The sequence below is a fragment of the Agelaius tricolor genome, unplaced genomic scaffold (genome assembly GCF_023055355.1).
Source record: "Agelaius tricolor isolate 1412-34295 unplaced genomic scaffold, bAgeTri1.0.p SCAF_22, whole genome shotgun sequence".
Lineage (NCBI taxonomy): Eukaryota > Metazoa > Chordata > Aves > Passeriformes > Icteridae > Agelaius > Agelaius tricolor.
This window is the reverse complement of record NW_027269282.1, coordinates 10638755-10663714: the sequence shown is the minus strand read 5'-3', so window position 1 is coordinate 10663714 and position 24960 is coordinate 10638755. Positions and strand designations below refer to the sequence as shown.

The following is a 24960-nucleotide window of genomic DNA, read 5'->3' as shown; positions in this document are numbered from 1 at the left end:
TTTGCAGAGCCAGCTTCTCCTCTCAAAGAAGCCAAATCTTTGCATTTGGAGCCTGATTCGTGCCTTGCTCTCAGTACAAATTAAAAGTGGCTGCAGGCTGAATGTGAATAAATGATTTACCTCACCCAGCCCTGCCAGTTTTTTTGAGAGCAGGGTGTTAATCTGGAGATTCCTGTTAATTTGTGCCTGGCAGGGAGGTGGGCCATGCCCATTTCCACAGGGAAAGGTGGGGAAAACAGTTGTTTAAAATAATGGGGGGAAGTGGGAATAAAAGATGCAGCACAAAGTAACTGTGTTGGTTAAATCAGAAATTATTTGATGTCTGTGAATTTTCAGCTCTTCTGGGATCTCTTCTGCTTTTCTACAGTGGAGATTTAACATCTGGGTGGGAAGCAAAAGAGCCCTTAAGAGGCCTAATCTGTGCACTGGAGTGGAATTTAATCTTCAGCTCAAATCTCTGCCTGGAGATCACAGGGACTGGAAATGCTGCTGATTCCAGGGAGTGGAAGGTGTCTGCCCATGGCAGGGGGTGTGGAATGAGACAACCTTTAACGTCCACCCCAATCCAAACCATTCTGTGATTCTATGTTGTTAATAAAATTCATTATAAATTATTAAAGTATTAATGATCAATACTTGTAAATCAGAAAAATCCATTTGGGGACCAAGAATGTGGACTTTAAATGTAAAATGAAAGGCTCTGCTCTCTGAGGACCAAAACTGTGCCCTGTGCAGGGTGCAAACCATGGGGTGGGGTTGAGGAAGTGTTCAAACTTTCTGTGGGAATTCTGAATGGGGGAGGATATTCAGGGAGCAGGAGGAGGAAGCCACTCAACCTTGGTTTCACACCAACCCAAACCTGCCCAAGATGTCAGGGAAGAACTCAGCTTAAGTAGAATCACATGTACCAAGGCCAAACATATACCCAAGATTAGATATAAACATTATTCTCCAATTATTCCTAGAGTTGCTCATATTGGAATGAAGTGATACTCCATTGCAATGGACTTTGTAACTGTTTTCCAAAAAAATGGGAGGGGCTGACCAGGTCATAGCATTGCAATGACACCACAGGCTTGACTTTTGGAACAATGAAGTGAAACAGGCTTTTTAAAACATTAATTTTATATGAAAAAATAGCTCATGCCAAGTCATTTGTCATAATCACATTTCATTAACAGTAAAGTTAACAAAATCACAATATACAGATTTAGTATGTATTTATTTATATATGTCACTTTGTATTAAGCATTAACTCTATGTAATAAAAATATATTACAACATTTGATATGTACCCACAAAGCACAAGCCATTGTAAACAGAACAGACAGCACAGGCCCCATTATTCAAAATCTGAACTCAGGAATAATAATTATTTTGTTCTATTCCTTTAAACTGTAGACACAGAGGATTTTACGTGTTTGCCTTTGCATTAATGGATTTGTTTCTCTGGAATATCTCTTAGGAGACTCTCAGAGTTTATCTTACCTGGGACCCTAAAATCCATGTTAACTCATGGCACTCTTAAGTGTGTTGTCATTACAAAAGGTCTGTGCATCCCTTTATCCATGCAATTTAGAAAGATTTCATTTATATTCCCATTTTCCCCCCTAAATAAATAGCCCCTGCAATTACACCCCACTGTTATACAAAAGAAAGTTAAATGCAATAAATTATAGTGGTATATTTATAATAATATAATCAAACATGCCCTATCTACAGCAGCTATTAATGTTATTTCATAACTATCTTCCTTCAGACTGGCTCTAGGTGCTTTTAGAAATAGGAAACCATCTATTTTCAATATTTGCAAAACAAAATAAATACTTCAAATACACAGACTGAACTTTTTATACCTCTCATGATATGAATGGTCCTTACTCACCCAAGCAACCCCACTGTCCTTGCAGCAAGGAGTTGTAAAACCAGCTCCTAAAAACTTTTTTAAAAATCAAATAATCTTCTAATAGTCTAATCTAGGGACAAAAGTTTATATCCAACTGTATCTGGAAGGATTGGTAATAAATTACATTCCTGCAAGAATTCAGAAGGGAACGATTCGTGATTGCCAAATACATGGAAATTTTAATCCTAAAATAATCTTCAAAACTAAAAACGCTGTGAAAAAAAAATTCTAAGGATTAGAAAAATGCCCTGTGTGTAAATAAAGTTAATCAAGGCACCTCTTAGTTACCTATTTCTATTTTCCAAGGCAATATGTGATCATAGTTTTCAAATGTCTTGTCTGGGAAGCCCTATGGTTCCTGCTATAAAAAGACCCATTCTTTAGTCTGGCTGATGCAGGTAGCTTTATTTTACTATTTTTTAAATGAGGCTGGGCACAAAGCACAGAGAACTTGTCCCCAGCCCTGTCACATGTTTGCTGTGTGACCCTGAGGGCACCGAGCATTTCACTGACATTTTCCTCACAAAAATCACTCAATTAATGAGATTCCTTCCTTTGTATTTTTTTCCCCTCTGTTGGTCGTTGATCCCATTAGCAAAACAGGAGGAGAATTTACCTGTCTGTGCACAAGGGTTCGGTGGTCAGGAGGTAAATTAAAACACTTTGGTATCTGACAGGGCTTTTTGAAGTTTCTTTTCAAGAGCTCAGAGTGCAATACAGAGCAGGGCAGTGGGATGGGCAGGAGGGGGAAGGCTGCAGCCAGTTCTGCACCATGGACCTGCTGCACTCCCACTGAAATCTCACTGGGATGCTCTGGCATTGCATTAAAAACCACTGGATCCAAATCCCAAAGGAATGGGGACTTTTGATTTTTTTTTTTTATTTTTTTGCTTTTTGCACGACTTTAAAAAAAAACATTTGTTTTAAAGCTCTGATTGTAGAACAACAGTGACTAGAGAACAGAAAGATGGAGGGGAACTTTGGACCAGAGCAGGGGGTGACAGGACAAAGGGAAATGGACTCAAACTGACAGAGGTTTAGATGGGATTTTGGGAATTAGGAATTGTTCCCTGTGAGGGTGGGCAGGCCCTGGCACAGGGGCCCAGAGCAGCTGTGGCTGCCCCTGGATCCCTGGCAGTGCCCAAGGCCAGGATGGACAGGGCTGGGAGCACCTGGGACAGTGGGAGGTGTCCCTGCCATGGATGGGATGGAACTGGATGGGATTTAAGGTCCCTTCCAACCCCAAACCCCTCCATGATTCTGTGACTCAGTAACAATTCCAGATGGAAACCCTTTTCCTGACATCACTTTGTGTGTAAATAATCAGCCATATGGACTTGTGCCTTTGGGTATATTGAAACCATGTGAAATAGCATTTCTTCCAAAAAAAAAAAAAAAAAAAGAAAAAAAAAAAAAGAAAAAACAAAGTTATTTTACTGCTCAGTTGCCACCCCTGCTGTCACACCCCTGATGCCTCTGCTTCTTGGCACACACATTTCTGAAGGGCACTTACATACAGCCTGCAGGGCTAATCCTCCTCCTTAGAAATACAGACATATATGACAAACTACAGCAACTTCTTCAGCTCAAAAACCAGCAGTGTTTGCTTAAAAACCAGCAATCCTAAATACATATTTACACCAAACACACCAGGAGTACAGGTAAGAAGCTGACATTTTACAAAGACTGCAGCAGCTCTTTTCTCTGTGTAAACTTTTATACCCTCCCCACAGGGACAGCTGCCTCTTGGAGCAGGATGGTTTTCCTAAAAAAAAACCCTTCACCCATTGAAAATTTTCACTGTATTGAATGCTGAAAGCATAAGAAGCAAATTAAAAATAAATAGATTTAAGGCTACAATGACATTGTTCTCACTTATTCAGGCCTGGGCAGGTTACAAAGACATAATCCCTGATTCTGCAGACACAAAAGATTGTGCTCAGCCCTCACAATCCAGCAAAGCAAACACCCAGTGGCTCTGGGGTCAGGATCCAACTGAGCTTTCCGTGCTGATCAGTGACTTTTAGAGTCCAGGAACAATGAGCTGACAGAGGGGTGAACTCTCTGCCTTTGCTTTTAAGCTTTGTTTAATCAGAAGAACACTGAGTGTTGGGGAGAAGACAGATATAACAGCAGTGAAAAGCAATTTCCAAAGGGTTATTCCAGAGATATTCATTGTACACATAAAAATGTATGGGACAAGATATTCAGAGCCTTCTTCATTTAGGATTAAGAGAGGTGAGGGAGCTATGAAAACTTGGCCATGTAGGTCTAGGAAAATTCACATTTTAGTGACCTAAACCTCCTGGACTATATAATTATATTCTCTGGTTGTTCAAACTGTGTGAGTACTTTCCATAAAAAACATCTGCAGACCATGAGAATCCTCCCAAACCCAAAAGGATACTGCTTTGACAGGAATTTCACCTTTTTCTTTGGGATGAGTGGATGTCTGAGAGACTTGGAGAGCTCAGGGTGGAAAGAGGGCACTGGGAAAAGCTCAGTGCAGCCAAGGAATCCCAAACCACTGCAGCAAAGCCAGTTTGTAGTTCCCATTCACATCCATTCCTGCCTCACTTTTGGAGCCTCCTAAAGATGTTCTCATACAGCTTTTGAAGGTTTTGAAGTGTAGTCTTCTCAAGGTTATTAAAAAAAAAAAAAAAATATATATATATATATCCTTGCCAGAAGATTTTACTGTTGACCTGAAGCAGACCAAGATCATTTTCTAGGTGCTTTGGCAAAACTGAGAGGGTAAATCATTGCCAGAGGCAGGGATGTGGATTTTGGGGGGCTTTTGGGGGCTTCTTGAGGTTCCTTCCAACCTCAGCTGCTCTGGGCTGCTGAGATATGTGTGGCTACAGCTGCAGCAGCCATCAGGCTCCATCAGGGTTTGTCTGAAGCATTTTTGATCTCTAGGTTTGTAGGTTTGGTTTTATTCAGACATAAGGGAAGTTCTAAAAAGTCTGATTTGGGGCTACTGAAAAGAGGTTTTTAGGGTCATCTACTCAAAGTGTAAGAACAGGGGTAGAACTTAATTACTTATGTGGCTGCCTGACATTGGAAGTGAGCACTTGCACATCAGAGGAACTCCCTAAATCCTGTTTACATCCTTCCATTTGTAAATACCATAAAACAAGGGCTCTAAACATACGGAAGAAATCTATAAACCCTAGATAAAGTCACCTAATGGACCCAATCCTCAGGTGAAACCACCATTATTTTGATTTATGTCAAGAGAGGGCCTGGTACTTAATAATTGTTCAACAAACCCATATCAGTCTCTCATAGTTTTGCCAATTGCAATTAATCTTCACCTTCAAACTGGCTCAAGAACACAACAGAAACCGGGATCACAGCTCACAGTTAGGGCCCCGAAATGGTGTAAAAACCGTTCAAATGAACAAAGGAAAAAGCTCAGAATCCACAAAACAACGTGGTGGTGGACTACATTCTCTTAATCATCTGCCAGTGCTCTGCCTGCCAAATTCACAGGCTCTGAAGGAAATGTTAATTGAACATGCGTGTGAGGAGTAGATATTGCATATGGGTCACAGATACAACAAACAGAAATCTGCATATTGCCTAAGCAGCTGCCCAGATTTTGCACATGCAGCTCCAGATTTTGGGCACAGGTTGCAGCCAGACTTGACAAACTTTTTCAAAAATATTGAAGTAACAAATGGAAATTCCCCCCCGCCCCCCTCCCTCCTTGCACACACGTGTGTTAGACAAGAGAACAGCTCTGCTTTGTGAGCAGAGATGAGAAATACTGTGCATTACATTTACCAGCAGGATTTTAACTCACTCCACTCAGAGGGTTGTGTAGTACATATAATACTCAGCAGACAGATAGTTACTCATATCTACATTCATCACTGAGACACACATTTTAGACAATTTCGCCAGTTGCCTATGAGAATTCAGCTGAAAATCTAGCACTGAACAAGCCACAGCATCATATTTTGAGTTTCCTATAAAATGTCATCAGGAAATGCTGGGGTGGTGTTTTTATTTCGTGTACTGAGGCAGTTTGTCAAGCACCAGCATTTACAACTCCTGCTTGCTTCAGATGGTCAAAATATGACAGAGAGCTGATGCAAGGAAGGGGAAATCATATCCATTCTCTGTTATAAGATTAATTAGGGAAGAAAGGCACCATGAAAGAGAGACAAATTTTTAAACACATACAAGGGGAGAGATTTATTGCTCCTGGTGGGATATAAATCAACCAGTGACTGACTGTGATACACAAGCATAATGAGACAAGTCCAGTGCTGTATTCTCCACCTTTTACTAGACATCCTAAATGGATTATGCTTTTTTTTCTCCTGGGAAATTAGCTTACTCTCTTTTGAATTTGAAGGTTTAAATGTTTCTGGAGCTGCCCTTATTGACATACAAACCTCCCATTGGCTTTGGCATCAGCTCCATGTGTAAGTTTACAACACCTGTGGCCTTTCCTGGTGCAATTTAAGTCAAACATGCTCAATATGGAGCTTTTTTATCTTTTTAAACTCAATAATATTCAACTTTCTAACATCCTGTACTCTAATACAATCCAATCATCAATATGTCTTGAATTTCTTAGGAAACAAGTATTGAACTTGGTGTTTTTATCTATTGCACCTGAGAAAATTACGTTAAGCCTAAGAAGCAAAATGATTAAGATGAGGTAGACTATTTAATCTGGTTAAGGGCTCATTTGAATGCAGTGTTTGAAAAGCTTCCTTAAATTCTGTGGCTATAATTATACGTGGATTTTACTGTAATTATGGTATTTTTTAATAACTGATATTAAGAATTAAGCTGAAAATTTTTCTTTACATGGTAGCTGATAATCTTCAGATAATAGCTGAGGTATGACATTCGCTGACTTTGGGGTGAAGCCTCTCACTGAGTCCCCAGTCTGGGCTTTGAATCAGAGGCCAGAAAATTCAAGAGGGGACATTTTTTGCAACACACCAAACCCTCCTCTTGCATGAGAGAAGGTGGCAACTAAAAAGTAATCCCACATTTTTTACAACTTATCTCCTCAGAATGGCATTGACAGCTGGGATATGAGCGGGGATGGATGGCAGTACAACCAGTTGTGTCAGCTGTTATTGAAGCTGCCATTGCATTCATGAAGCCCAATTAACCAAGCCTATTTTAAAATCTGGGCAGGCATCTGAGTGCATGGTAAATGCTAATAATGTTCCTATGCAGAACTGCAATCCAGAGCTATAAAGATTTGTACTGACACCTCCAGAGATTTGCACATTCAGGGGTGGATCCAGATTATTGGCTCCACTTTCATGGTGGAGAGGGGGGCCTATTATTTGTGCTCCACTTGCTTTGGAAATTATACTTGAAACTCAGACTTAGGCTCATCTTTCCTTTAAGTAGGAAAAAGCCCCATGATTAATAACTCCTCAGAAAAAGAGATTTGTTATTTTCCCTCCTGGGCACAGGGCCCAGATCTGCAGCTTTGGGCAAAATCCAGCTACTCAGAGCTCAGATATATGGAGGGGAGGCAGGAGGCATCCTGACCTTTCCACCCTGTCTACCATTTGTATCTTCCTGAAATTTAATGGGGAGAATATTAGTGAGATTCTATGTTAAATAACTTTACAAATTTAGAGAAGACATGGCTGAATCCAGCACACTCCAAAAGTGTTTTTTCTCTTCCTTCAATTCTATGGGATTCTTCCGAAAGTATATATCAAAAAAGGCTGAACTGCGTTGGGCACTGGATGAATATTTATATTATTTTTTTTAAGCTTTTCCCATTAAGATATTTTCTACAAACAACCTTCCCTATTTTCTTCAAAACACCTTTGTTTCTACAAACAAGCCACTAGAGTGGGGTGGTTTTTGTAAAGCCACATTGGCTGCTACATCAGAGGGAGCTTCACCTGCAGCCAACGACAAACACAGCACAAACATCCCTGCGCAGCTTTTCAGAACAACCTTACACCAGCAGCAGTTTGCTCCCATTACCTTCATGAATCCCTCTGCTGAGGACTGGATTTTTTATCTATAAATGCAGCTGCTGATGGAAATCAATGGGAGATTTGTATTTGTGGAGCCTGCAGGAGACCACGGATCAATAGCGCTCTTCCAGTCGGAGGGAGGAGGTCCAGAGCAGCCACGGGCTGCTGGAGGGACACGGTCTGGGCTTCACCCTGCCCACAGCTGCCTCCCAAACCTGGGCAGCTGAGGGGAGCTACGAGGGGTGGGCCAGTTGCTGTTGTTTCACCAATATCCCTTGGCAGGTGCCGTGCCGGGCTCCTCACTCGTTCAGCTGCGCAAGGTTCCGGTTGTGCGGCTCGCCCGCCAGCGCCGAGGAGTTGATGGAGCTCCTCTTGAGGATCTTGTTTATGATGTCCTTCCACGTCTTCTTGTACTGGTGCCGCAGCAAAGAGTACACAAAAGGGTCTGAAACAGCTTTGCTGTAAGCTAAGCACTTGGAAATGATCCCCCAGTGGGAGTTGATGTGGACCACGGAGGATAATTCAACAAGTCTGCGGAAAGAGGGAGGGGGAAAGAGTGAACGGTAAAAATTACATTAACCCACCCCAAACCCACAAATTATTGCTGGGCAATTGCAGCAAAACTAAACCCTGCTCATGAAAATAATTTTGTTGTCTCCTCTTCTAAATTTTAAAGGCTGCAAATGTAAACTTGAGGCCTGTTTGCCAAAGTGCAATTGCTTGGTCTCTCAGGGGAGTCAAATTCTTCCCCTATGAGCAACCTAAAAACCCAGCATCAGTCTGAACTCATGGTCCTGGGTCCCCTCTAGAGCACCTGAGTCACCTCACCAGGGCTGCCCAGCTCTTTTGGCCAGTCCAGCTCCTAGAGAAGGTGCTGCCTTTGAACAGTGTGACTGAGTTGTAGAAGCACACACGGAAAATTCATCCCTGAGAGATGTCATGTCATACCTTTAAAAAACTGTCCAGTTCAAAGGGCAAGGATTTAACATTTGCAACAAATATAGCAAGACAAAACTTTAAAATTGAAAATTGTTGTGGGAGGGGGAGGGGGAAGAGCTTAATATACTCCTCATACCTACACTGGCCCAGATAGCTCACTGTGTGCTGAGGGAGAGCATTTTTGACAGGGAAATATTGATAACTCCCCACGCCTTTGAGCAGCATCAAAGGGCAGCTCTGTTCAATATGCCTCTATAGCTGTTAGAAACTATTGATTTTCATAGAGGTCAAACAGCCACGTGTGCTGTTACAGAGCCCACATGGTAGGTCAGGGCTTTGCTGGGCCTGTCTGCAGCAGCAGGTGATCTTAAATCTGCCTGGGAAGTACTTTCCACTTCCAAGGAGCATTCTGGAGGGTGGTTCCTGCAGCAGCAATGACAATAATGTTGGTACTTCAAGCAGTTTAGAGATGAGGGGTTTTTTTCCTCAGCCATTCCCATTTCATAACCTTTCACTACAACATATTATTTAAAATAATGCTGGCAGATGTCACAGTCCAATCAATGTGAGGGACATTTCAGGTGGCCAGGGAATGTCACATGAAAATACTTGGGAATTGTTTGTGCCTCTCCACTGGTGCTGCTTGGCTCAGCAGCTCTGAGGTCCCAAAGAACCCTCATCTCTCCCATTTCTCTCTCATCTCAAATAAACAAATGTTCTTTCAACCTCTCCCTGTAATTCATGGTCCCACAAAGATCAGAACTGAGCCATAATTTTCATCTGCTCGACTTTCCAGGTGGTCTTATCTGGTGTCTTCTCTCTTCTTTAATAAAATGCAACTTATGGCATCCACGTTACATGTTCTAAAATGAGAATTGACAATTTTGAAATTAATCATCTACTGAGTCATATTTGCTTTGTAATCTACCATGAGCCATCCTTGTTGTTCTCCACTTCATTTATTCAATGCCTACTCCACATTTTGAATTTCACCACGTTGAATCTCATTTGGATGATTTATTTTTACTGAGTGCTTTACAGATGTGAATTTGATTACGTTTAATTAAATTCAGTGGATGCCTTGAATAACCAAAATATGACAAATTTGTGTCTGAGGCTCTGTCAGTCAGTTCTATGAGACATTAACAATCTCCATTTAAAGCACATCAAGCAGACACTTCAGGGTTGCAAGCCTAGACTTGCTAATTTTACCTTCATTGACTGATCAAATGAAAAGCCTACACTTTTATTAACAAGATCTTAAATATTTTCCTTGCATTCTGTAAGCTTCCTTGACATTTACACATTTTTCAATTCTCAAGCATTATTTTTTATAGTAAATTATATTTTCTGTTATCAAGCAGCAAACACAGAAATGTAGCCAAACCCTGAGCTATGCATTTCCATTTCATGTACAAACAATTAAATGTCAGCCTTTCAAGGCACATCACAGAATTTATTGCCTTTGAAAGGTTTTCTTTCTCATTTGTGAGGGAAATGATATGCACAGCTTCCATTTTCATGAAATGTTTCAACCTAAAAGAAGACATTTTTAGTGAAGGTACATTAATATTTCAGTGCTACCTGTAAATTAAATTTTACAGTATCAGCTACATAATTCCCTGGCTTGCTTTCATAAGCCTCTCTTCTACTGTCTGGTCTTCAAACCTTTTTTATTTCAAAGCTGTAAGCTCTTTTTCCTGTGATATTTTGTTCATATTTTAGAAACTTACAACTCTGTAGAGTGTGTCATTTCACACGGCTATCCAATTATTTTATTTCCCCTTCAGTAAACAAACAAGAATGCCATGTTGAAGAGTGTGACCTTGATCTCTACACACATAATGCACGCTGGAAATCCTTTATTTACATGTGCAGTTAACCACTAACACTAAAATATTTTACTGAACATGTGCCCACCCAGCTGGGATGCTGAAGAACACAAATTGCAGAAGAATTCTGAGCTTCTTGTGTGCCCAAGCAGGATCTGCATATGCAGAGGGTAAACAACAGTTTAAAACCAGGTTTTGCTTACCCCCTATCCCCCAGAGATGATACAACAGAATTTTAATCAACTTCTGCCTGCTCCACCATCCTCCTCTGTAACCTGAGGGCATGGGATTATGAACTTCTGCCTGCTATTACTTCAGGATTTTTAATTTAAGGCCAATTTCCTCACACATTGACAGCATTTATTAACTTACATGAGCAAAGTTCTGTATTTCAGTATGAAATTCCTGGAGTTGGAAATGAATTTTAGAAACTTGTATGACTTATCTTCATTTTTCTTATGAAAAAGTTCCTTGGAGAAAAGAGGTTTGGAACAAGTATATTTAATTGCATAATGAAAAATACAGCAAAGGAAGAAATGTGTACCAGCAGGTTATTTTACAAAAGAAACAATCTATGCCTGGAAATATATAATGGGGGGATTACACCTGTGATTCTGGTAACGTGGAAACCCTGGGTCAAAGGCAATCAGATCCTGATACACTACTTAAGATCATCCACTGAACTAATCAGAAGAGTGTTTTCTTGCTAAAGGAAGTGCCTAATCTGATTTTTACCTCAGTGTGATCTGAAAAGCTCAGGTTTACCCAGAGAAGCATTTATGTGTCTGGGGTCATGAGCACAACTCCTTCACTCGTTCATGGAATATTTTTAGTGTGGAAACAGGAAGATGTTATAGTGAAACCTCATGATTTGCTGCTGTCAGCCCCCAGTTCAGGCAGTACTTAAGGGCATGTTTAATTGAAATATATTGCTGATTAGGAGAGGCTGAGCAAGGCACTCCCTGTCCTGACTTCTGTCCATGGACTGAACTGGGATTGATCCTGTCCCTCCTGAGGATGCAAAGCACTGGATGTAGTCCAGAAATTACACACAGTTACACACTTGCTCACACATTAAACTCCAATTCTCCCAACCCCCTTGGTGTCAGGGTGCTCAGCCCTGTGTGTGAGGCCCAGGGCAGGCAGGGATGAGTGTCCTGGAGGAACCAGCCCTGGAGGTGTCCAGCAAGGGCTCTCAGGGAGCTCAGCAGGGAGCTCCCCTTAGCCTGATGTGCAGCTGTGGGAACTGGGAAACAGAAACTCCCACAGACACTGAAGGGTTTGATCTGCAGCCTGGGGAGAAGCTTGGATTGATGTAAAAATGCAATACACAGATGTTAAGCAGAAAAATCATAAACTCATATTTCTATAGTTGTAAGTAAGAATATGCCTGAAGTAAGGGAGAAACTACACTGATAAGGTGGTGAAGGGTTTATAATGTAGGGGTGGGGTTGTGTGGAATAAACTGAGAGTTCAGAAGTTAGAACAGAAGCAGATGTGCCTGTGAGACAGGAGCCCATTGGACAAAAGTATCCTCAGTGCAGCAGAAGTGAGTAAAGGTGATGGGTCAGAAAAGCAAAATAAACCCTGTGGCACCTGTCCATTGGGTTAGAAAGTTCTAGAGTGCCTTGTAACAAAGAACTTGTGACTGCTCTTGAGCTATGGCTGAATGCTTGCTCCTCTGAAATCTCAGGGACTCTGAGCCTGATGTTTGTCTGAGCAATAAATCCTTCTTAGCCTGACAATAGTCCCATCCCTTCATTTCTAGCAGTGACAATGATATGCAGTGATCCTTTGACACATGTCAGGATTGAAAGGGCCAGGAATGTGGGAGGCTTCACCCCTCCTGACACATCTGACCAGCGCCTACCCCACCCCAAAACATCCTCATGCATCCAGGACCTGCATTTCTCCTCTCCTCACCATCTCCCTCTGTGGAGAAGCTGCTCCTCAGCAGGAGAACATTGAAGTGATCCTTGTACAGACTAAAGGGAGGAGGCTCAGGGTTTTTCTACCCCCTCTTCTGTATTTTAAGGCTACTGGGACACGAATTGGGATGCCATGGAGTCAAGAGGAGGTGGGGAGCTGGTGCCTGAGTGCTGAGATGCCTTTGGAGGAGCACAAAAATACTCCAGACAGTTCTGGTTAGAGCACTTGGTGTCACTCAGGATGAGCTGCCAGCTATTCTGTGACTGGGAGGATTTTCAGGAATTCAGAGACCTAACATGAAATGAAAATTAGCCATTTGCAAAAAGACAAACACTTTAATATCTTGTAGCTTGAGAATTAAGGCTAAATGGCCTTAATTACAAGTCCTTTCATACCATTTAAGTGCATGGCTTGCAGTGGTGTCTTGTGGCCATGAAGGGAAAATGAAGGTAATTCTATTAAATTACTTAAATTTTCTAATTCTGGGAATTCAGGGTATAAGACTGAATTGGAAAAGCTCAAAGTTGGCCAAAAGTTTAATTATATTGATTCTTAATCCAGATTTTTAAATTGTTTTTTTCAAGGTGGATCTGATTTGAATGAGGTCAGCCTCACTAATTTCTACTTAATAGTATTGGAATAGGAGATACCTTAATTCTTTTCTCTTTCTCTGTTGTGCATAGCAGCATCTCAGTTTTTCCAAAATCTTATAATAAGGAATGCAAGCTGTAAATTTCCTTTAACAGCTAGATAACTTTTTTTCTGGATGTACTCACTTTCTAACACTTTTTATTTCACAGGAGTAATTTAGTGTTTCCCACAGGAGCCATTTCCAAAGATAAGCTGGTGGATAGATATCTACCATAAATCACAAGAAGATTTTCCAGTTATGAGCTAGCACAGCTTTGATATTTGATATTTATGACTAATAAACCCTACCCAATCAGACAAAACTGTTGTTTAAGTCTGTGGACTATGTTCTCACCTCAGCTGAATCTTGTTGACCAAATTTTTACAGTCTGAGCTATTCAGGCAAGATTTTCCCTGGAGATCAACCCCTGGACTGGGAAGTCAGTCAGAGCAGTAGGTGACAACAAAGAAATGTCTGTGATGCCTGGGGAAGGCTGACCTAGAGCAGAGGCTGGGCAGAGCTCAAGAATAAAGCAGGGATTTATTCAAAGCATCTCCTGCATGGATCCACCTTGGGCAGCACCAGAGCCCAGCCAGGCCTGCACCCAAAATGAACCAAAATGGTCACAAAAAATGGACAAGCAGTCATGGGCTCTGTCCCTGGGATCAGTTCTGCTCCATTTGCATCTTGCAGTTCATTGTCCCATTCCAGCTTTAGCCCATGCAGTCCCATCCTTCTTCTCAGCCTTACCAGCCTGAGATTTGGATCATTTGTCCTTGGTGCCCAGCTGGAGCAGGGATTGTTTTGTCTCCCTGCTCTGTGCACAGAGCTCACCATCCCCTGATATGAAGCCCAGTACACTAAAGCAGCACAGAATGGGAAAAATAGAAAAGCCAAAACCTGAGACATCATCTGAAAAACCTTCTGGTTTCCTAAATCCCTCCTATGCAAGCAGCACATTGACTGGGCTGAGTGAGCAGAGTCTGACCCTCAGACTGCATCAGGACTGAGAGGAGAAGCACTGGCACATTTTACATCATTTGTCAGCTCAGTAAATGCAGCCTCCCTTACAGGAGTGGGAGCGGCGCATCAGATTTCCCCAGGAGACTGGAATGCTGCTCTGGCTCAGAGTGCCCTGCTTCCCTGAGCCAGGAGTGCACCTCAGCAGCCTTTCCCAGGATGTGGTTCACACTCACCTCGTGATTACATAAGGTGCAAAGCAAAGGATGAAGGTGCCAATGAAGGTGCTGATTTTCTTCGTCGCCCGCTGCCTCCGTCTCCTCTGCTCCTCGAGACAGCGCTCTCGCACGCTGTGGGACATCCAACACAAACCACAACATCAGCCACAAATAGCACCAGGTAAAAATTCCCAATTCCAGTTCACTATGGAATGATGGAGAACAATCTGCTTTAGTTGTGCACTGCATTTAAATGGGACAAAACCAAATATTAATGCATTGTCTGCTCGTCTTACCCTCCACAAAGTTCCTGACAAATACCTGGTTGTATATTTATGTGCACACACCCCCATTATATCAATTGATCTATAGAAAAACTGGTGGATTTCATCCTTGAATTCAGTTTTCAGCTCCTTCTTGAACTACTGTAGGCTGTATTTGCAGGCAAGGTGATACTCAGACACTTGGAAAATATCCTGTTGGAATTAGAATTAAACTCAGGATGTGATCTGAGACCTTGGAAAAGACTTCCAGACTTAGGTGCTAGAAGTGAGAATGGATTTAGAGTTTAAAGCAGAGACACTTTAAGTTAAAAAGGGGAAGGTTTAGAGTTTTAGAGTTTAAGATATAGAAAAGATAAAAGTAGTTACAAGGGAAAACACTGTGTTTAAATAGGACAAAACCAAATATTAATGCATTGTCTGTTCGTCTGACCCTCCACAAAGTTCCTGACAAATACCTGGTTGTATATTTGTGTGCACACACCCCCATTATAGCAACAGATCTATAGAAAAACTGGTGGATTTCATCCTTGAATTCAGTTTGCAGCTCCTTCTTGAACTACTGTAGGCTGTATTTGCAGGCAAGGTGATACTCAGAGACTTGGAAAACATCCTGTTGGAATCTGAAATGCAGGGAATTCTCAGAACAATCTTTTGGGATTGTAAGTCAAAGCTTCGAATTAAACTCAGGATTTGATCTGAGACCTTGGAAAAGGCTTCCAAACTTAGGTGCTAGAAGCGAGAATGTGGATTTAGAGTTTAAAGCAGAGACACTTTAAGTTAAAAAGGGGAAGGTTTAGAGTTTTAGAGTTTAAGATATAGAAAAAATAAGAGTAGTTACAAAGGTAATAAAGAACTTTAGAATGCAGCACTGTAGGTTTGTGTATTATAACATGATTGGCTAAGAAAGCTTACAGTGTAACATGAGTCCATAAGACAAAATATTTAAGGACTGGGTCAAAAAGATAAATACCCTTGGTAGCAGTGTTTTATTGGTCAATAATTCCTTAAAAGGTCTTGCAACTTAGGGTCTTGGGAGGAACAAGCTGAACCATTCAGTAACAATGTGAGCCAAACTCACCCTTCCTATGTGGAAGATAAGAAAATAAATCCCATCATCAAAAGCAATTCAGAGGTCCTGTCTCTAACTCATTCAAAATTCCTTCAAAAATCCCCATATATCCAGAGTGGGATGGAGAACATGCTTCTTCCCTAGAAACAGCAATTCCAGTGCCTTGGAGAGGAGAAACGTCCCAGCAAGATACCCAACAAAAAAACCAAAATCCTAAGGGGAAAAAGAACACTCTGAACCTCCAGCCCAGCACAGGAGCTCTCACTGTGTCCCACTGATGGTTATGGTACCCATAACCATCCCATCAGATCTGCAGGGCTGAAGGCTCCACACAGCTGGAATTGTGTCACAAATCCACAGTCCTGGGATGTCCTCATTCCTCACCTCAAGCCAGCCCTGTTTCTAACTAAACAAGTTTAAATTAGTCACAACTTGGTTTCTTTCCTACCTATGGTGTTTTAGGATGGTAGCTCTTCCTTTGGGTTTTCTGTTGGTGGTCTCAGCAGGCCACCAGAGAGTTCTGAATCCCCTCAGGGTGCCAGCAGGGCTGAGACCTTGCTTTCAGAGCAAAAAATCCCTGAAATCAGCACATTGGCTTGTGAAAACAGTGACTAATGTGAAAGCTCATCCTCCTTCTCTGTCTGCTTGAGGGACCCCTGTGCTCCCCATGGTTCCTGAGGGAAGTGGATGAGCTCCTGTCTGCTCCAGGCAGGTGGATGGGGCAGCACTGGGATGTCCCACAGTGCCAGGACTGCCTGTACCTCCATAAATCCCTTTGGGAAGGGCACAGCAAAGCCAGACTGCCATCCTGAACCCCTCTCTGTGCCCATGGCAGAGTTGCTGACTCCTTGCACAGATCTCACAGTGACACAGTCACTTCTCAGGCAAGCTGAATGAGCTGGCCCCTGTCCTGCACTTATATATATATATATTTATTTTTTTAAAAACCCAACTGTTTGGCATTAGTCTTTCCATTTTTGTTGTAAATTTTTAATTGATGACTCACTCTCAGGCTCCACACTCTCTGAGGCTCATGGCCATACCCTTACATTATTTACTTCATCTGTAAATGTTTTATCAACACCCAAACACACATGCTGTGTCCTGATGATCCCAGTGTGTTTCAGTGATCTCTGTGGCCATGAGCTCCTTTGGTTCTGTTGATGAAAAAGTGTTTCTTTTGTTCCATTCTGAATTGGGTCTTACATTGTCAGGCCCAGAGAGCTATCACGATGTGATGAAATAAATACTGGAGGAAAAGTTTGTTCTTCTAACAAATTGTCTTTCTCTTAAAGAAAATGACACATTTAAAGGTGTTACATGTTGTATATGTGAATTATTTGCAGCTAGAAATGACAGCTGAGAAGGGGAAAAAAATCCACCTTTTCAAGGGAACCTGTGTGCTTTCAATTCTGCAAGGGCCGGGGAGCTTGGAGTATTTTTATGTGCAGAAAAATGATCTGAGATTTTCATGAGCTTTGTTTCAGACCTGTGTCCTTAAACTCAGAATATCCCAAGCCCATGGCAATACAGGAAAGTGACTCTCCAAAACAGGTTCAATTGAGGTGCTCTTAGGGAGGAGAGGGTGGTGTAATTTTTGTCTCTGTTTCCCCAGTCACATCTTTTCCTTTCTGGCACATGCAAAGCTGTCTCTCACTCCTGGAGCTCCCCCATGACTGTCCTGGTAGACTTAAACCCATTTCTTTTGTTCAGCCCTTCCAGATGTATCCAATAAATGCCACATCACAGAGGAAGGTATTTTATCTCACTCCTTCATGTAGACCATGCACACAGATGAATATTTTGGTTTTGCACACACTTTCATGCACTAAGATAAGGCGCGTGTGAGTTGTCGCAGTGACATCAGTAATAGAGCAGGATTATTGGCTAAGCTTTCATTTAAATATTTTAATATCCTGGGAAATCTGAGCTATATCCCCTTGAAGGTTTGGTATTTTAAACAAAGTTTATGGGATATTGGACCTTAAGATGTGTAGAGCTGGATACACCAAAAAGATAGTATAGATAATTTAAATTAAGGAATACAGGGGTTAAGCACTTAAGTGAAGTTTTGCCCAAATCTCCCACAATACCCAAGATATTTTGGTCTTAAGAAGAAAGAAAAAGCAGGATCCACTAAAAAAACCTCAGCTAACTTGAAATGCCACATGCCCTCAACATTCACACATATTTGCAGGGTATTTGGAGGTTTCCTTTGTGCTCCTCCTGAATGATCTTCAGGAGATCACTGGTGTCTTTCTAAGTCACAGGTAATAAAGCCATCTGCCACAACTCCTGTCACCAGAACCCCCTGCGGCTGGATTCTGAGCCATGGGAAGCAGAAAATTGTCTGTACACATTTCCCAGCGCTGAAACTGGACCCTGCCATGAGCCAGAGGAGTCAGAGTAGCCTAAAGTGAGATTGCAAACTTTGCTCTCTTGTTTGGGCTCTCCCAGCATCCACAGCTGTGCTGTCAGGTACCAAGGGCACCCTGAAATTGCCTGCTACACAATGCAAGTGATGCCTTCGTTATCAGAGGTTTCTGAGCATCTCTGACTCTGCCAGCAGAGCTGCAGCCCCTGTGCAGCTCTAACAGGAGGGTTGGTGGCCTCAGATCTGGCCCTTTCAGCACAGGAGCTGTCACTGGTTAAAGCAGCCCCTTTAATCTGATCACCCACCAGCTCTGAGGGGTAGGAAAGAAACTAAAACTCCTGTCTTAGAGAGGCACCGCAATAAGCTGGTGCCAGAGGTGCAGGCAGAGGTGCAGGTCACCCACAGCAAAGTGCCTGCCCAGCTCTGGCTCCCCTGAAGGGAGGAAGCATCATTCCCACAGCCCCACTGAATCCACCCCGCAGTGAGAGGATCACAAAATGCACAAACACCCTCAAACCAACCTCGACCAGGAAAAAATGCAGGGGAGGATAAGCAACACTGAGGGTTTTGCCCTTTTACTAAACTTTGCTGTGCAGTCCAGGCATACTTTTAGCATTAGGCAAAACAAGTGGGGTTTCAAACAGCCCTGGTGGGTTTGGGGCACTTTCCTGGGAGTAATCACCACATCTCCTCATGCTGCAGGAGCTGAGGCAGTTGAGGCACAGTTCATCAAGGAGACAGCATGAAGGACAGGAGGGTGTTTTTTTTTCCTCAGTGTGATTGGTGAATAAGGGAAGATTTATCCCTGTATTTCTCAAGAACGGCAGCAAGACTTGCCCAAAGTTCTGCTCTGCATTCTTGGTCAAGAGACAGCTCAAAGAGCTTAACAGAGGGATTCTGAGCAAATGTTTCTGTCCCTCTAAAATGTGCTGCCCTGCCCTGATCCTTCCAGACCTGTTTGTCTTAGCCTCAGGCATCCCCAAAGCGTGACCTGTGTTTGAGGACAGCCACATGTGCTCTGAGCCCTGCAGCTCTGCTGTGGCTGCTGCAGAGGGAGAGGCTGGTGGAGCAAAGGGGAGCAGGGATGCTCAGATGGGATGTGGGGCATGGGACTGCCCTCTCTGTCTGCTCTCTGCTGTCCTCTCTTCCAGGCAGGTTTCCTCCCTGTGTCACACCGAGCCTGCATCCCTTCCAGACCTATACATCGATTATTCATGCAAGATTTATGGCTTGTGCATAATCCCTGCTGTGACTTCTGCACACACTCCTCTCCCTGTTCGGTTCTTGCCTTCCAGCCCACAATCCTGACAGTCCCTGGGGACTTTTCTCCTCTTGTCTTGAGGCACAAGGGACTTGCCTAAAATCTCCCATTTGAAACGAGCTTTATACATCCCTTGTTTGTCACATTAACACTGCTACCAAAATTCTCTCTCACTTAAGGTTTAAGTACAGGCATTCGAGCCCATGAATTTTGCAGATGTAATTCCCTTAAGGATTCTGCCTTCAGGAATGATAAAGTTACAGAGAGCACAGCAATGGGGAAACTGCTGGGAAAAGGAGCAGCAGGCAGCGCTCAGCTTCTCTTCCAAACTCCAAGGGACATGTGCAGCCTCCTCCCTCTCAGGGATCCAGCAACGCTTTTGGGGCTGACAGTATCCAAAATATGCAAAGCTATCAACCACTAAATCCACCTTCAGACACAAAGTGCAGTGACCTGATCACTGTCCCAAAGGGAAGTGCATGCTTGGCCAAAACTGCCTGTTCATTTGCTCTCCCTCCCAAAACAAGTCCTTAAGCCTAACAAAAAATGAGTTCAGCAATCAGAGCATTAAACACAAGTGAAAAGAACCGTGCAGGACAGAAACAGGCTGAGGGGATGTTTGTTTCCTCCCCTCCCAATCCCCTGCTGTGAGACACGTTAATCTCTATTTACCACAACACTGAGCCCCCTCCTCACTTCTTCTGCCAGGAACAGCTTCTGAACTCAGGGCAAGCTTACCTGGGATGGATGTCCACAAGCAGCACCAGGGTCTGCATAGTGATCACGTCGATGCGCTTGCAGTGGAACCGTGCCACCTTCAGCACTTTGAGATAGGTGAAACACAGCACTACCAGGGAGAGGAGGAAGCTGAGGGTGTGAAAGACCCCAGTGAAAATCACAAACTGTGTCCTATCCTCTGGTCTCTTGTTGTAGAGCGTGCAGGAGGCGTAGAGGTGATGGAAACCCACCCAGGAGAGAGAAGCTGCCACTATGGGGAAGGACGCCGAGTGCAACCACGTGTAGCTGAGAATGAGAGCGGCGTCCCGGTACCTCATCTTGGAGTGGTAGCTTAGAGGGAAGACCACAGCAATCCACCTGTCAATGCTCAAAGCTGCCATGCTCAGCATGGAGTTGGTGGTGAGGAAAGTCTCCAGGAAGCCCACAGCGTGGCAGACCTGATCTCCTGCCGGCTGACTTTTGTAAATGATCCCAGCCAGGGTCAGGGGCATGCTGGAGACGGCCATCAACAGGTTGCAGAAGGTGAGGTTGAGGATGAACAATCCCGGCACCTGCTTGCGGATGTCGGCGCTGTACAGGAAGCACATCAGCACCAGCACGTTGGCCAGCAGGGCCACGAGCATCAGCAGCACCACCAGGAAAGCCAGGAGCAGCTCCCAGATGCTCATGGTGCGTCCAGTCACAGCAGGGACATCTCCGGAACTGCGCCGCGCCGGCACCGGGGGACCATGGTGCGAGGTGCCCCCGCCTCGCCCTCCTGCCCAGCCTGCTCCCTCCCGTGCATGCCCTCCGTGGTTTTAGAGGAGCTGCAGCTTTCTCCTCCAACCTCCCCCTCCTCGCTGCTCCTTTCCACGTCAACGCTTCCCGAGACGTGCACAAAGGCACTGGGAATGCCCATCAAACTGCGAGGAGGGCTTAAAAAATATCAGCAGGGCTGAGCCACTGCCTGCCGTCGGTCCATTCGGAGGAGAGCGTGTTATGCTGAGAAGCTGCTCTCCTGAGATCCCTAATTGTCAGCCCCAAGCTTGCAAGCAATGCACCGAGTGGATTGTGCTCTCTTTCTGCCTCGCTTTCTGCCTCTCTCTCCCTCTGTGTCTTTCTCTCCCCTCCCCTCTCCTCCAAGCCTCGCTCCCTTCCAGGCTGAATGTAACCTGCTTTTTATGATCACAGATAAAAACCCCATTAATGGATTAAAGCGTGCACAGTGCTGGTGATTCGCAAACGTGATTATGTCATCCCTGCTCCACAACCCCTCCCCTTCTCCCTGCCACCGTGACTAGACTTTCCTCAAGAGAAATCCCATGCTTTCATTTAATTGATTTAGCCATTAATTTGAACACGAGCCTTGTAACCGAATTCCTGCACTCCGGCGTGTTCCCCACATTTCTGTGCATCACTTGCAGTGCTGCTGCTTGCTCTCAGCCAGGGCAGGGGCTTTCTTTTCTCTTCCTTAGCTCTGCTCAAAGAGATGGGGGAAATGGATATGTTCTGCTACTTCTCTGGAGCTGTCATTAGGCTACGGGAATGGTTTTACTGCTGGGTTCAGCACTTTGCAGTTCACTGTCTCCAAACATCGTGTGGAGGAGGAAGCTGCTTGCTTCCCTTCCTTTAAAAGCAGGGAAATCAAAGCCCAGATGCCAGAGCCACATGCCCAAGGTCACAGAGCAGGTGAGGGGCAGAGGCAGCATCGTGCTGCAGGTACCTTTATTCTCCCAGCCGTTCTCCTCTCCAAGAGTTTCTCCTTCCTCTTAATCAAAGCCTCCCTCCCTGTGAGGGTGAGCACCCTGTGAGATCCAAACTAAAAAGCAGCTTGGCAAAGGGAATAGGAATGAGTCTGACTTGCACAAAATTAGGTGTCAAAATTAAGTTTGTTTCAAAGGACGGAGCGGGAGTTGATTTCTCGTTGCTTTTCCTGTCTCTTTAAATCAGTTTTAACCGGGGAGGCTGAGAGTTTGTGAGCAATCAGGACAGCTTTCTGATCGAGGCAGCCAGGCTTTAATCCCTGCACAATAAGAAGGCTGAAGATACCCTGCAGCAGAGTTATTGGGGCTTAGCAAGTGCCTCTGCACGTGTGGGAGAGCTCGGTGCTCGATGCTCGGGCAGTTTTCCCTCGGAGCCCTCCAGAGCTGAGCATCTCCAGGAGCAGCAGCTGCTCACTGCAGCTCAGGAGCAGAGCTGGCACCCTGCTCGCTGCCAGAGCTTGGCATGGTGGAGAAAAAGCCTCTTCCACTGCAGTTTTGGTCTGTTTTGTTTTCAAAAGCCAGGCTTTGAGAGGAGCAGCTCAGGGTCAGTCCCTCAGCCCTGAGAGCTCCCTGTTTCCAGAACACAGCTCCTGATGCTGAGGGCATGAGGAAGGACTTACAGTGCTTGTCTCCTTTCCAAAGTCAGTGAAGGGGTGGAGTGACCATCCCTGGGAGAGCTGAAAAAACCTGTGGATGTGGCATTTGAGGATGTGGCTTAGTGGTGAACGTGGTGGAGGTGTTGGGTTGATGGCTGGACTTGATGATCTAAGAGGGATTTTCCAACCTTAGTGATCCTGTGAGAAAAGCCTAAAGGTGAAGCCTTCTTTAAAAACGAGGGGTTGCTACCCTCTTAGAAGAGGTGGACTGAGGAAATGAGGGAAAAGAGGAAAGTTTTGCTGCTGCTGCTGCTTCACAGCACCAGGACCTCAGCGAGTTTCCTCCTTGGGTAGGAAGCAGCAGCCCTGCTGAGAGGGGCCTCTGTCATCCTCAGCCTGGGGTGGTCCAAGGGATGCTCAGGACAGCTTAAATCCTTCAAGCTCAGCAGGCAGAGGCAGCTGCAGGACCACAGGAAGGTGCTGTGTGAACTGGGAGTCACTGTGAAGAAAAATGTGGGAAAACTTGCCAGGAAGAACGGGGCAGGAGGGGAATGGGAAATTCTGGTGGTATATTTATGAGAGGCAGGAACTCTGTGACAGGGTGAAGGGGAAACTCACCCCCAGTTGGCATCAAGGGGATTCCTGGCCCTTCTTTCCACACCCAGCCTCCTCCTGGGCTCAAATGAACCCCCCAGCTGCACAAGGACTGGGAAATTCAGATTTTTCCCTGCCTCCAATGCACGAGGCCCTGGGTTTATAGGGTGGTTTCCTGACACAGCATGCTGTGATCCCTTCAGTGAGCTGTGGTGCCCCCAGGATTGAAAGGCTCTGCTCCTGAGTAATTCCCTGCTGTGACAGGGGTCTGGCATCAGTGTGAGCCTGGGTGAACAGTGGGGGAGGAAATTCATGCCTGGAGAAAAAGGATTAGGGATGATGGTGGGGAAAAGAGGATTCTCCCTAAGATGTGGATGTGAAATAATGAGAGGCAGAAATGGGAGAGTTCAGTGAAGCTGTGATGGAATATGGAAGGTCAGATCTAGGGGAAAATCTACAATCAAGGGGAAAACCTTTGTAGATATCAGGAGGAAGCTGAAGCCTTTTCTCAGTGAGTAATTTGAGTGTCAGGGTGTATTTTGTGTTTTGAAGGCCCAAGTGATTTACATAACTAATTCCCCTGTTGCTAGTCCCTGTAAGAGGGGGTGTGCTGAACACTTCTGGGTTTATTTATTTTGTGTGCCTAAGGGAGCACGATGGACCCATGAAATGGCTTCATTTTGTACAAATCAGGAGGAAGGAATCTGCTGGGCATCTGTCGAGGGCTAACCCCAGCTGGCAACTGAGCACTACTCAGTCACTCCCCTTTTCCCAGGGGATGGAATCCTGGGATAGAGTCACTGAGTCATTTGGGTTAGAATAGAGTCTAAGACCAGAGTCTAAGACCACAGACCAGAGTCTAAGGCCTTGGGCCACGATCTAAGGAAGAAAAGGAAGCTCTTTAGGCACTTGTGTGGGTAAACTTTGGTCTCTCCTCAGCCAGTACTATGCAAACCCTTGGCAGAGCTTCTTGATGGAGACAGAAGCCACAGGTCTGTGTCTCTTTGGGGCATCAGAGGTGACATTTACACCTCCCCTGTCACCTTCCCTGACCAAAAATTTATTTACTTCAGCCCCTACTCTCCCCAGGCCCAGATAACAAGCATCATCCAGTGGATTCTTGCCTGGCTCCCTGTGGTGGTGTTCTCAGGGGTCCCAAAACAAGAGAAGAGATGTGAACCTTGACTCCATGTTTCAGAAGGCTGATTTATTATTTTATGATATATATTATATTAAAAGAAAATGATATATTAAAACTATACTAAAAGAATAGAAGAAAGGATTTCATCAGAAAGCTAGCAAGGAAAAAAGTGGAATGACAACAAAAGCTTGTGATTCTCAGAGAGTCCGGGACAACTGGACTGTGATTGGCCATTAATTAAAAACAACCACAGGAGACCAATCAAAGATCCACCTGTTGCATTCCACAGCAGCAGATAATAATTGTTTTTCTTTTCCTCTGAGGCCTCTCAGCTTCTCAGGAGAAAAATGAAAAATCCTGGCAATGGGATTTTGCAGAAAGCATCATGGCCGCATCTCCCTCCTCTCCAGCAGGTTCTGTGTGGGGCTAACTGGGAGCTCCTGGCCAGCCAGATGGCTTCTCATGGGCCACCACTCTGGGCATGAGGCCAGAGAAGCCTTCACCTGAGAGCCCTGGAGCTGAGAGTGCCAGGACAGCTCCCCAGCTGCTGCCCAGAGCCCTCCTGGGGAATGATCCATGCTCGGGCTGTCACCGAGGCTTTGCTGCATGGAATTAAAGAAACATCAGGCACGTGGCTGGTGCTCCTGGCACCTCTGCCTGCTGGGTGGGTTTTTAAGGACTCTCAGGGCAGCTGAGGAAATCAAATCAAGGCAGGAGGAGCAGAAAGGCATGGGAAGCTTTGAGTCAGGCAGGGTTGTGGGTGGATGTGTG

General features: G+C 44.4%; 1 protein-coding gene and 1 long non-coding RNA gene across 2 annotated transcripts in view; one reads left to right on the top strand and one right to left on the bottom strand.

The window, feature by feature from the left end:
- LOC139599212 (uncharacterized) overlaps nucleotides 1–24960 on the top strand; it is a 432267-nt gene that overhangs the window by 103651 nt on the left and 303656 nt on the right. The window lies entirely within an intron of this gene.
- On the bottom strand, nucleotides 5619–21275 carry GPR26 (G protein-coupled receptor 26). The gene is made up of 3 exons (XM_071446144.1): nucleotides 20117–21275; nucleotides 14409–14522; nucleotides 5619–8412 (listed from the first exon to the last, which is right to left on the bottom strand). The coding sequence occupies exons 1-3, from the start codon at nucleotides 20782–20784 to the stop codon at nucleotides 8181–8183; spliced, it is 1014 nt and encodes a 337-aa protein (XP_071302245.1). The 5' UTR covers nucleotides 20785–21275; the 3' UTR covers nucleotides 5619–8180.